General features: G+C 44.1%; 1 protein-coding gene across 1 annotated transcript in view; it reads right to left on the minus strand.

Moving 5' to 3' along the window:
- Positions 1 to 12,474, minus strand: part of SLC17A5 (solute carrier family 17 member 5) — a 38,924-nt gene that overhangs the window by 10,590 nt on the left and 15,860 nt on the right. Inside the window, exons 3-7 of the mRNA XM_060236045.1 lie at positions 10,555 to 10,788; positions 8,951 to 9,038; positions 8,367 to 8,453; positions 4,914 to 5,032; positions 4,322 to 4,480 (exon numbers count right to left, since the gene is read on the minus strand). Coding sequence (XP_060092028.1) covers positions 4,322 to 4,480; positions 4,914 to 5,032; positions 8,367 to 8,453; positions 8,951 to 9,038; positions 10,555 to 10,788 — 687 coding nt within the window. The remainder of the gene's footprint in view (positions 1 to 4,321; positions 4,481 to 4,913; positions 5,033 to 8,366; positions 8,454 to 8,950; positions 9,039 to 10,554; positions 10,789 to 12,474) is intronic.

Consider the following 12,474-nt stretch of genomic DNA (forward strand, 5'->3'; position numbering starts at 1 on the left):
AAGGATTAATAAGCAAGGCTGGCAAGTTAGGCAGACTGCCTTCCTAAGATATTTCAACTCTGCTTATATTTTTAACAAAAGTTCTTTAATGGTTTTAGCCATTAACCTTAAAATGCCACAAAAAAGAATAATGGTGCCGTGACACATTAAAAATGAACTGCATTCCTAAAAGCAATATTGCTGGCTTAATTGGATACAATATTTTATATAAGTAACAAGGAAAGAAAGTTGAGTGGCTCTCAAAGAAACTCCAGAACTCAATAACCAAGTTAGACTTTAACTACAATCCTGTGCTGATTTACAAGAATACTGCTGGATGTTTTTGCTTTTACAAACTTTCCATTGCCCTTCAAGGGCCACATACATCACTTCCAAGGATGCATGTTGAGCACTGGGGCAATGACTGTCAGAATTGGAATGGGGAAACTTAAATGTAAGTTTCTGATGTAAGCTACCCTGAGCCCTGCTTGCAGGGAAGGGCAGCCTAGAAGTTTAAATAATAAATAAATCTCTACCAAATTATGCAACTAAATGGGTAAAACTGGCCCAATCACTGTCTGGCAACATAACCTACCAGCCATAATCTAACTGCTAAACAATATATTTTGAGGTTAAACTACTCAAGGGTTTACAGTGCATTGTTATACAGAATCACTCCAGTCTAAGGTCACTGAATTCAACAGACTTAGACTGGGGTTCATAGGATTGCAAAAGTGTCAGAAGCAGTGTTCCCTCTAAGCTGAATTGGTGTGAGCTAGCTCACAGTTTTTTAGCCTCCAGCTCACACATTTTTGACCTAGCTCAAGAAAAATGGCCCCAGAGCAAACACATCTGTGCAGTAGCTCACAACTTCAATGCCAGTAACTCACAAAGTACAATTTCTACTCACAAGACTCCATAGCTAAGAGGGAGTACTGGTCAGAACGTGTCACAAACTCACCAGAATTAGATTTGTCTTAGGACTACTCTCTCTTTTTTGGGAGAGGCAGACTAGCTTTCCTGACACATAGTTGTGGGGAATCTCTGTATCTTCTCACTTTCTGTGTGCATCTGGGCTGCTATTGGAAGGCACAGGAGCAGAGCCAGTACAAAAAGACAGCTCTCCTTGTAGACAATCTATCCCAAGTCTGAACAGGTTTAGACTTGTTGCTGAACACATTATTGTCCAACCAGTCAAACTTTCCTTCTGGGTGTTAACAGGGACAGAGTAAGTTATGAAATGATCTCACCCTGTCTGAATCAGCAAAGGATTTTAAGACAAAACGGGGGCGGGAGGGGGGGAAAAAGCATACAGACATATTGAAGAAGCTTAAATTAGCTGGAATCAGAGGGAAGGCATACTGAAGTGTTCAAGGGCTTGATCTCAAGTGCTGCTATGCCCTTTACTCCCTTTGTCAGATGTACTGTTAAGAACCATGGGAGATTATAGCTTTTTGTGGAAACAAGGAAATGTGCCCTTGTATCCTGGATCTTTGAGTAATTCAGTGAACCCTTTTCTAGGAGGGAGTGACCATGCTGCCAGATCTAGTCTCTCCAGGCTACATAGCTGCATATTCAGCTTTTCCTCTCAGATATCCTATGGGAGGACATAACATTGGCCTTCATCCAAGGCCATAGCAGAAGGGCATCTTGGTGAAAGCCAATCAACTTAGCCTCCTTTTTTTTTTTGGCGATGAAGACCTTCTGGTTTCAAATTGTCTGTTCTGACTAGACTACAACAGCCAGCAATGCTCTGGTATTTGGAGAATAACTCTATAGTAGAAGCCAATTTTACCATAGAGTTTGTGTCCAAATACCAGAGCCTTGCCTGGAAGTTACTGGTGTGATGATATCACTTCCTGTGCAATGCCAGCAATGTGGCCTGGGCCTTTCTCTTTCTCCTGGTATGTCTTCCCCCATCTCCCGCTGGTGTTGTGGGCCCGGCTGCCAACATCTCCTTGGATAAGGAAAAGATGCCAGTAGCTAGCCCCAGCATTCAGTTGCTGTAGGAAGACCCACCAGACAAGGTGGAGGAGACTCCATCAGGTGCAGCCTGGGAGTCTCAGACTGCAATCAGTATGTCACATCCCCAGTTCTGCAGCCCAGAGGCCCTGCAGGTGCCACCTTCACCCCTGGGGTTGGCCAGATCCCTTGAATGCTGGAGAAGGTGGGCCCAGAGGGAGGTGTAGGAATGGCACTATAGTGTGTGATTGGCAGCCCAGGACTGGACAACTTCTGCCTGTGAGTTGGAGTCATTGCAGGATTGGAGCTGACAGCCCTGTAGACTGATCAGCCATTGAGGACTTGCACCTGACCTTGAATGACTCCTGATAAAAGCAGTCAGAAAAGGGACAGCCATCATGGAAACAACTTGTCCACAACCCTTGTGTGCTATATACTTTGCGCTTTGACCTTCTGGACTGTGACCTGGCTTGTGCTCCTTGGATTTGTCACCTGGGCTCTTGAATATCCATACTTTGACCTTGGACTGTGTTTAGGCTATGCCTCTTGCCCCAGGTGCCTGCCTGAACCAGGACAGTTAGTTGCCTGGAGGAACCTGGCAACTCTAACCCTGCCTGAATTTCTGCTATTTAGGACTGCTGGCAAGTCAAGTAAAGAGTATAACTGGGTCCCCAAACTCACTCTAATTAGGATTATGATAACCTGCCATTGAAGTGGGTTCCCAGAGGTGGGGAAAAGAATGGCAGTTGCAAGCTAAAGGGAAACATGCAGGAAAATCATCCTTCCTTGCTGTTTTGTGTGTATAGATGAGCTTTTGAGACTGCCAAAGATGAAGAAAAGGAGAGCAACTTTCACTTAGTTGGAGCTGTGAATAAGAATTGCTTCCCTAAGTGCATAAGTGGCATTCCTGTCTCTCAGACTGCCTTGGGCAGGTCAAACCAGTCTATGACAAGAAGTGTCTCACCCACCTGGTTAAGAAAGGAAAGGGACTTCCCATTCTAGAAAAGCTTGACACCGATCCATTTTATGCTAACTCTTATTCTAAAAATAAAATGTATAAGGATTTCCTTTTGCTATAAAATTCTCTTAACAAGTTAATTTCAAGTTATTTAAAGTGTATTATATCTTCCTTTTTCCTTTCCCTGATCTTACTTTATTTTCAAATACTGTGTTATTATAATTATAATTACTATTACCTTCAGTTTGTATTTTGTTTTTAAAGGTTGTTTTTGCTCTGTATTCTGTCTATTAAGCTTACGATGTTATTTCTGTTAATCTTGACGGTAAACTTCTTGCGCTATGGATTGTAAGCTACTTTTATGCCTTAATAAAATGTTTAAAGTTAAAAAAAATAAATAAAAGTTGAAGGGAGAAAACACATTTTGTAGTAAATAGAAACTAACTCCCAGAGGTGCAATAAGAAGGACTGCCAGCAAGTTTGACTATTGCATTAAACTTTATAACATTGAAAACATTGAAGAAAAAAAAAAGAAAGGAAAGGGAGAAAAGCAATTATGGTGGAATAAAAGAAGGAAGGTGCTATTATGGTGATAATGAAGAAATTACAGTTAAATAGGATAAAAAATATGCAGAGCTAGAATAAGAGGGAGAGATGTTAATGGGCTGTCCAGTGTAGCTTGGGAAGACAAGTCCTCTTTGGAGGACGGCTCATTCAAAAACCCCACTTTGGCAGACCCTTCTCATGTGGCCTTCCTAAAGGGAATTTAAGCCAGCACTAATACTGCTCCCTGAGCCAGTAGAGGCTTCAAGCCTGGAGACCCTAGTATGGGTCCACCCATGGACAGACCCACCATGTTCCTCTGAAGCACCCCAGGAGTAGAGGAGGTAATAGACAAGAGCCAAGGAGTTGACCAGGCACAGAAGTGCATGCTAGCAGCCTGTGGCCTTCCCTCTGCTAAGGAAATGCTAGAAGAGACTGGTATGTCCCCACAGGATCTGGATGCCAGGAGTAGAGCAGCTGACTCAGCTTGTGGGGAAGAGCCTAATGCGGGAACCATGGGCACCTTTATGGAAACTCCCTACAGAAGTCTGCAAAGAGGCTGCAGCCAGTCGGGGATAAAGTCTGTAGTCTGACTACACCAGCAGTTGCCAGACCTGTTTGGTAGCAATTCTTGTTATCTGACCCTGCTTTTGACTCTGCATTTTGAAATATGGAACCTGACTTTGGATTGTCTTCTGACTTTGCTTCTGATTGTGTTATTGCACCCTTGCCTGTGACATTTGGACTGTTACCTGAGAACCCCTGAGTGGTTACTAGGACTTGCCTCCCACTTGCCTCCTGAAACCCCACTCTTACCTTAGAGATTATTTCTGGATGAAAGCTAAAGATTTATAAATTGGGGGATGCAGAATGTCTTACCTCCTGCAGATCAAATTTCAGAATCTCCTTCATGTAAGTAGGCAACAAGGTAAGGAGAGTGTAGAAAGTCCAGTTATAAGAAAAGTGCGCTACAACAATAGCCCAAAGTGGAAGGGATGTCAACATGGCAGTCCAAGGTACAGATTTCCGTGTAGAAAGCTAGAAAGAGAATGGATGAAACCAGCACAGATAATCTAAAAACCTTTATAATTTAAAAAGAAACACCAGAACATATTTTTTCCCGCCTGAACTACTGGGACCAACACAGACCTAATTCCAGTTGTTCCTTAACCATGATTAAAGGGCTCATGAACCTCACCTTTCTTCTTTCATGCACGTTTTCCACAAGTCATGGTTTGTCATTGCTTGTGTATGAACTTCAATATGGAAAAACTTTCTCTGGGTATTGCTTTTTAATAGTTTTACCCCACCTCCAAAGCAAACTGGTGTTTTTCTTTTGTTTTATGAAAGGCTACTGAGATTAAAAACTGCTGCCTCTCCCCAGACTTTCTCCTCATTGAAACATTACAGTAGGTATACAGTGCCTAGTATTTTAATAGCAATAAATAAAAGCTTTACCAAAGCTACACACCTGATCGGAAAGAGTAGAAAGGATGTATTCCTTTTCTGCAAGGGAAATTCTCTTGTGAGTTTCTGGTGTATCACTAACCATCAAAAACCAGAAGAGGAACCACAGCACACCTAAGGAACCTTAATATAGAGAAAACACAATACTTCTCGTCAGGGGTCATTTTGTAGAAAAAGAGGTGCTGGAGCTTATTACCACAACTTATTTACATAACTCATTTGCATATGCCACACACTCCTGACATCACTGGAAAGTGTAAATTATAGCAGCTCAGCATCTACCTTAAGATGCTTCTTGAATTATAATTGTAATAATAAAACCTTACTCCCATACAGTGTTCCCTCTAAACTGAGTTAGTGTGAGCTAGCTTACAGTTTTTTAGCCTCTGACTCACCATTTTTGTCTTAGCCCAGGAAAAATGGCCCCAGAGCAAACTAATTCATGCAGTAGCTCACAAGACTCCACAGCTTAGGGGGAGCATTACTCCCATCACAGTTTTAAATTACTTTCTCCTATGTGGCCACAGTGGCATGATTAAGTTTTCCACCTGTCTGGTTTATATGGTTTGGTTATTTTCCCTTTTTTTGTGGGGGGGAAAAATTAGAAGTTTGTCAAATCTTAGAGTTCAGCAAAATTCTCATAGGGGGTATGAAGAATGGAGCCCAGAAGCGAGTATGGGGTTGGGTGGGTGCTTAAGAAAGAAAAAGCACAATAAAATTTAGAGGCTCCGGACCCCCGTTCCTGTGAGCTCCTGCCCAAAATGAGGCCTGCTTCTTGTTAAATTGAAGGACTTCGGTATTACATGTAGCTAAAAAGCAAACATCCAGACTATACAAGGCAAACAATAAACAGCCACATAAAAACAACAGATCCAGTGGAAAACTAATTCCAATCCAGTTTCTAGTGTTTTCTCAGGATCGCTTTAACAAAAACCCATGCACAGATTGTTATATCAGAATCATACTCAAAGCATATTCCATTAGCATAGAACACATATTAACCTGACATATAAACTTCTAAATTTGTCAGCTTATGTCATGCTGAAGATATAGAATAGATGTCCAAACAAATCAAACTACATGTTTACAAAATCACTATATTAAGGAACAGGACTGGAGTTGGGGGAGGGTGCGTTTCCTTCACAGTCTCTTACTGGCAAGTTTGTAGACTGCATTTCTTGCTACCAAGGGAGTATGTATGTGGTGTATCAACATCACACAAACAAGCTCTAGGTGGCTGGCAGGCACAATAGTTGTTTTTATCATTTATTTCAATAATCAGAGTCAGAGGAACATTAGAAGAGGCTGCTGGATCAGGCCAGTAGTCCCCCATGTCCAGCATATTGTTTCACACAGTGGCCCAACAGTTTCACTGGAGGCCAAACAAACATGGCATAGAGACTGAGGCCCTCCCCTGCAGAGCCAGCACATGGAGTCAGCAAACTAGGTGACTGCCTAGGGCGCCAGCTCCCAGCAGGGGCGAGTGCTTCCTCCCTGCTCATGCTGTCCGTGAGCCTCTGCCACACTTTTGGCTCTTAGGGATCCAATCCCTCAGAGCTGAAAGAGCCACATTTCCCTCCCCCCATGTCCTCTGAGGGTGCAGGAGAAGGGAAAGGCCGAGTATTCCTTTGGCTTTGAGGGATCAGAGGAATTTTCCCCAATCCCTCAGAGCTGCGTTTCCCTCCCCTCGGGTCCTCTGAGGGCGGAGGGGAAGGGAAAGGCTGAGTGTTCCTGCTGCTGTATTCCAGTATTGGAATTCAGAATGTTTTCTGGTTCTAAAGATGGAGTTTCCTTTGCTCATCCTTGCTAGTAGCTATGGCTGGACTTCTTGATACCAGGGATCTCCTTCCCAAATGTGTACTGCCTGCTCCAACTCCATCTTTGTTTTGGCAGCCATTTTAGGAGCTAGCAATGCCATGCTTTGGAGAAGGTGAGGTCAAAGCTCTCTTCAGGCTGGTTAAATGAGTAGCCAGAAGTTGGGGTAGGTAGGATACTGATTCACTGATGTATATGCTCAGGCCTCAGTTAGGGCTGGAGCTCTCTGGAGCGCTGGGCCCACAGGATAGAATGAACTCCAGCTCAGCAGACTGAGAATAGGTAAACTCCTTCTCTGCTCACTTTATTTCTCTTAAAAGCAATCCTTTCCTCTTCTTTAAACAGCCCCCCCCCCCATATCCTGTGTTCACCTGCATGAACTCAAGCCTTGTTTTGGAAAAGATTTTGTTGTTTCATGGTTACTGCTAGCCAATTAGAGGCACTTTGAGCTTTGCTTGCCTACTATCCAAGTTAAAATCCTTAAATCACGTAATTGATGAGTGTGTCAGTTTTCCAAGCTAGGCAGGCTGTGAAAGCAGGATGTTTTCCCTAATATTGAACCTAATTCCCCCAGATTGGCTCTGGTTTGAGGTGAATGTTCCAAACTCAAGTAAGACAGTTCACACATATCCAGGGCTTTTTTTGCAGAAAAAGCCCAGCAGGAACTCATTTGAATATTAGGCCACACCCCGTGACACCAAGCCGGCCAGAACTGCGTTCCTGCTCAAAAAAAAGCCCTGCACATATCAATATGCATGAAAGAGAGCCCATGTATAACACTCTCCTCTACAAATCTGTCTAATTTCCTTTTAAACTATCTCACTACCTCTGCTAGCAAATAATGCCACAGTTTAATTACTCATCAATTAAAGAAGTATTTCCTTTTACATGTCCTGAACCTATTTGCCAACAACTGCACTGGGCACTCTAAGTTCTAGCACAAGAGTCCCCAACCTTGTCTGAGACCCTGGGTACCTCTGGAATTCTGATACCACCTGGTGGGCACAGGCACAGACTGGCTGCCAGAAAATGGTTGCTACAGGAGGCAGAGCCCATCACAAAATGGTTGACACAGCTAACTTTCAATCAGAGTGAGGTTAGGGTTGCCAACCTCCAGGTGGTGGCTGGATATCTCTTACTATTATAACTGATCTCTAGGCAAAAAAAATCACTTCCCCTGGAGAAAACAGCTGCTTTAGAAAGTGAACTCTATGGCATTATACCCTGCTGAGGTGTCTCCCCTCCCAAACCCTGCCCTCCTCAGGCTCCATCTCCCAACATCCCAGCTGTTTTCCAACCCACAGCTGGCAGCCCTAGTGAGGATTCCTGTGCTGTGGTGGCAGCTGCTACCAAAGCAACATATTGCAAAATCTGTTCGGCCAATCAAATTTCCAATGGCCAATCAGAAGCCTTGCTGGGCAAAAGTCCCACGTGATTCCACCTACTTTCTAAAAACACTTGGCAGACACCAGGAGAAGTGTTGCTGGGCACTACGGTGCCCACAAGCACCATGTTGGGGACCCCTGTTCTGGTATTATGGGAGAAGGAGAAAAAGCTGTCCGCTTTCTCCACCCCATTCATAAAAGCATTCTCTCTCTCTCTCTCTCTCTTTTTCTCACATACTTACAATCAGAACACTTACCAAATATGTAGAACACATAAATCCAGTCCATGTAAAAGCTGATTAAGCCAGACAATGGAAGAGAAACAACAGTTCCAAGCTGTGCACCTAAAAATTAAAGTTATCTTTTTTTAATACTGCCAAAGCATATCCTAGGAGTACAAAGATTATTATCAATGACCTTGGTTACTCATGCCAGCTGACTGATTGAGCCTTGGTTAACGACAGTGCACACATAACAAGCAATCATGGGATTATCATTGCTGACAAGAATGGTGGCAGGCAGGACTGTTTTTGTAGGAAACTCATTTGCATATTAGGCCACACCCCCTGACACCACCATTGTTTTGCGTGGGACTTTTTTTATAGAAAAAGCCCAGTGAGAACTCATTTGCATATTAGGCCACACACCCCTGGTGCCAAGACACCTGGAACTGTGTTCCTGTGCATTCCTGTTCAAAAAAAGTCCTGGTGGCAGTGGACTTGGGAAAAAGGGAATGTAAATCTCCCTGTGTATTCCTAATTTGTTCCTCTTGTTTAAAGAAAGGCTAGCAAAATCTGTGCTGCTTGACTTAGATATTTTACTATATTTTACTATGTCTCACCTGCATATGAGATACTAAGAAGTTTACTGCGTTCCAGAGGAGGAGCCCAAGAGGACCACATGACATGCATGGCAGGAAAGGTGACACCCTAGAAAACAAGTTTTGTTTATAGCAAGATTTAACTTTCATTTTCAGAGCAAACATTTTACTTCAGTGAAACTTCTCTCTTCAGTATAGCCCAAAAGACTCCTTGCTGCATTCAGAAGCAGCTATTTTTCTGAACAAGCATGCATAGCTCATGAGCAATTAAGCTGAACTAATTTCTTGCCAGCATCCATTCTCTGGCTGAATATTCTTTGTGGATATGACAATTAAACTGAACCTTTTGGTTTCTGCTAAGCAACAGCTACAAAAATATTTTGGATTCAACTACCCTGCCCCCCAAGTTTCACTTGTTAAATGCCTGTGTGACTTGGTCTAAGGCACTGTGAAGGGAGAGGGATCATTCTATATCAGATGGAGAGATATAAAACAAACTTTGAATAAGAAACTATAAATCAGAAGAATGGTTACTCTATATAAAACAGTAAATGTTTTGTGAAAAGAAAAGTTAGACAAATTTGTACATGGTACAGAACATAGCTCTTTTATGCCAAATTTGAATTGTCTGTGCAGAGAACTTTTTAAATTTTTTAATCAAGCAGTTATGGCAATGCAATAGACACTTTTCATAACTCTATAATGTTATTAGTTGCTAAAATTACCCAGGCCTCAAATTCAGTGGGAGCTCACAGGAGCACAGCTCCTGAACCTTTCTGAGAGTTCCATCTCCTCCTGAGAGTTCCACCTCCTTGTCCATTGAATAATATGTGCAGCTGCATAACAATCCCTGGATGAGCTCCACCACCTATTTTTCTACAAAATGACCCCTGAAATTACCTATTTCCTCCACTTATCCCCAGAAACAATTTCAATAGTTTCACCCTTACATGCAACTGGAACATCCCTTGTATCAGCTCCTCACATGGCTCTAAATATAACACTACTAACAGATGAAGTGCTTTACAGTTCTTACTATGGTCAACCAGCTACCTTCTCACAGCCTTATATAGTTGAAGCACTGGTTCTACCAAATATATACCTTGCTGGAGTCTGCATCTAGTCTCTTGTTGTGGTTCAGAGGATACTTAGGATTATGCTTTGGCAGATGGGTGCCACAGGTCAATGGAGGGACAGGATTGGTGATAACTGCAGCACAGTCATTTTGCCTGGGCCTCAAACACAAAGAGACCTTGAAATGTAGACCTTGTTAAATCTTCTGGCTTTTGAGCTAGGGCCCTCAAAAGCTGTATGTGACCTGGGCCTCTCTGGGACATTTGAGAGGGCCTGACTACATCACTGAGTTTCAAATATGATCACTCTCATTTTACAGATAATTGTAATTTACTGTTTCCCCTCCATCAGCCTCTGCATATATCTGCCAAAGCATAATCCTATTTCTCTATCCTCTGAACCACGAGAGACTAGATGCAGACTCCAGCAAGGTAAATATTAGGCAGAATCAGTGCTTCAAGTATACAAGACTGTGAGAAGGTGGCTGGTCGACTTGAAAGCCTGCACAATCTGCTTTTCTAGAATGTCAGCTTTAAGAAGGAACAGATTACCTCTCCCAGGCCTTCCAAAGCTCTCACAGCTATTAGGTATCCAACTCCTAAATCTGCTACTAAAGGTGTGAACAAGGTAAAAACAGCAGTGCCCAGGACACCGCACCCCATTAATAATTTCCCCCCAACTCGACGGGCAAGATATCCACCAGGAATTTGAGTAATGATGTAGCCGTAGAAAAAGGAACCAAGGATCCAGCCTTGAGTATCTGCATTCCAGTTATACTTTTTCCCCTGAGGAAGAAAAAAAAGAGAAAGAAGCTATGTTTCTATGAACAAAAATAGCCATATCCTATCCAGTTATGCATATTTATTTGAGACATTCAGGCCTAACTATGTGAAACACTGTTCCTGGGCCTATCCTGGGAACTGTTGAGTAAGCAGAACTTAAGACTCATAAGGGCCCAGTCTGCACTGGAGCTGCGATGGGGGGGGAGAGTACACTTAAATATCCCCTGCACCATTTCCCCTTGCCCTCCCCTTGCAGCATTTTGGCATGGCCATGCTGAGCCCCGTGAGCAGTGATGTCCATTGCCAGCCGAAGAACCAAAGTTAAGAAGGTGCTGCTGTATGACCAGTTAACTAACACAACAGGGAGACAAGTTTCAGGTACTGGGGCTGGTGAGGGGCTTGTGCTCCACACTGACAAGGGGATTGTAGGCCAGGCTGCAAGCCCAAAGGATGAGGATGTTGGTGCTGTCGCAGATCTATTGGGCATCCCAGTTGATCCCTCTGGCAGATCCCCTAATGGGCCACACCCCCAGCACTCATACCACAGCAACGAGCAGGAGACGGAGGGCAATGAGAGGGCAGTTATCCCCACTGCAGTGGCTGCCAAGACTGACAGAGAAGGAAGTGAGGTGGCCATGGACATAGCTGTCGGGCCAGGCAGAGCATGGGAAAGTCCCACTAGCCAAAGCATTACTCTTTGCTGCCTCCAGGTTCCATCTCCACTGGTGTTGTGGGGCATTTTTCCACCGTCACTTCTTTGAGTTGGATCATGGAGACCAGGTCAGTTGTCCTGTGGATCTTAGGCACTGGGGACTCCCAGAGTGAATACTTATGGTCAAGGTATCACAGTAGGTGGACTTCACATCCTCGATGGGGGCTATGTGGGATGGGGAGCCTGCCAGTGTGCCCTAGCCTAGCTCCAGATGCTGAGACCAGTGTGGTTGCTGGTGAGGTTGGGATTCAGAAGTGCTGCCTGGTCCCCTGGGCACAGGGCCCACGCCTAGCACAGCACATCCCACCCACTCTTTCATCTATGTGGACAGCCATCAAAAAGAAGTTGAAGACCCAATACAAGTGGAGGGGTGCTGTGGACCAGAATCAGTAGTGCTTGAAGAAACTCACAGCAGATTGGGGAGGAGGGGCTACTAAGCACCTTGAGAATCTGGTGGCTGTTAATGGGGAGATAGATGGGTGGCAGGTGTGCACTGAGGGGCTGCTTATGAACCAGTTGGGGTCCATCCATAGGCATACACCATTCCCTGGCCACCTGAAGTTTGCCCCAGGGCCAGACTAGACACTCATGTCTGGCCTCATGGTACTTTTGTTATTCTATTCCATTTTCCTGGGAGATCAACCTCATTGTTTAACATGAAGCTTACTTCTAGGTGAACCTCTGCCTAGGATTGCTCATGGTGTGCAGGATGCTGCTTCTTTTATTCTATTCAGTGGAGGCCTTTAAGGAGATGGGAGGTGTACTGCAGCTGTGGCCCCTCCCCTTTGATCCCATGGTTCTTGTGCCAGATCCCCCCCTGGCTGCCACCCTGTGGTTGGTTGGGTCCCGCATCTTTCATTGATGTGTGGTCGTTCTCCTGTAACATCCTGTGGATGCACCATTGGCATTTTCCTGGTCCCTGGCCTGTGCAACTCTGGCTCAGCAGCCCACAAGACTGCACCGTCCAAGAATCGATC

The sequence above is a fragment of the Heteronotia binoei genome, chromosome 1 (genome assembly GCF_032191835.1).
Source record: "Heteronotia binoei isolate CCM8104 ecotype False Entrance Well chromosome 1, APGP_CSIRO_Hbin_v1, whole genome shotgun sequence".
NCBI lineage: Eukaryota > Metazoa > Chordata > Lepidosauria > Squamata > Gekkonidae > Heteronotia > Heteronotia binoei.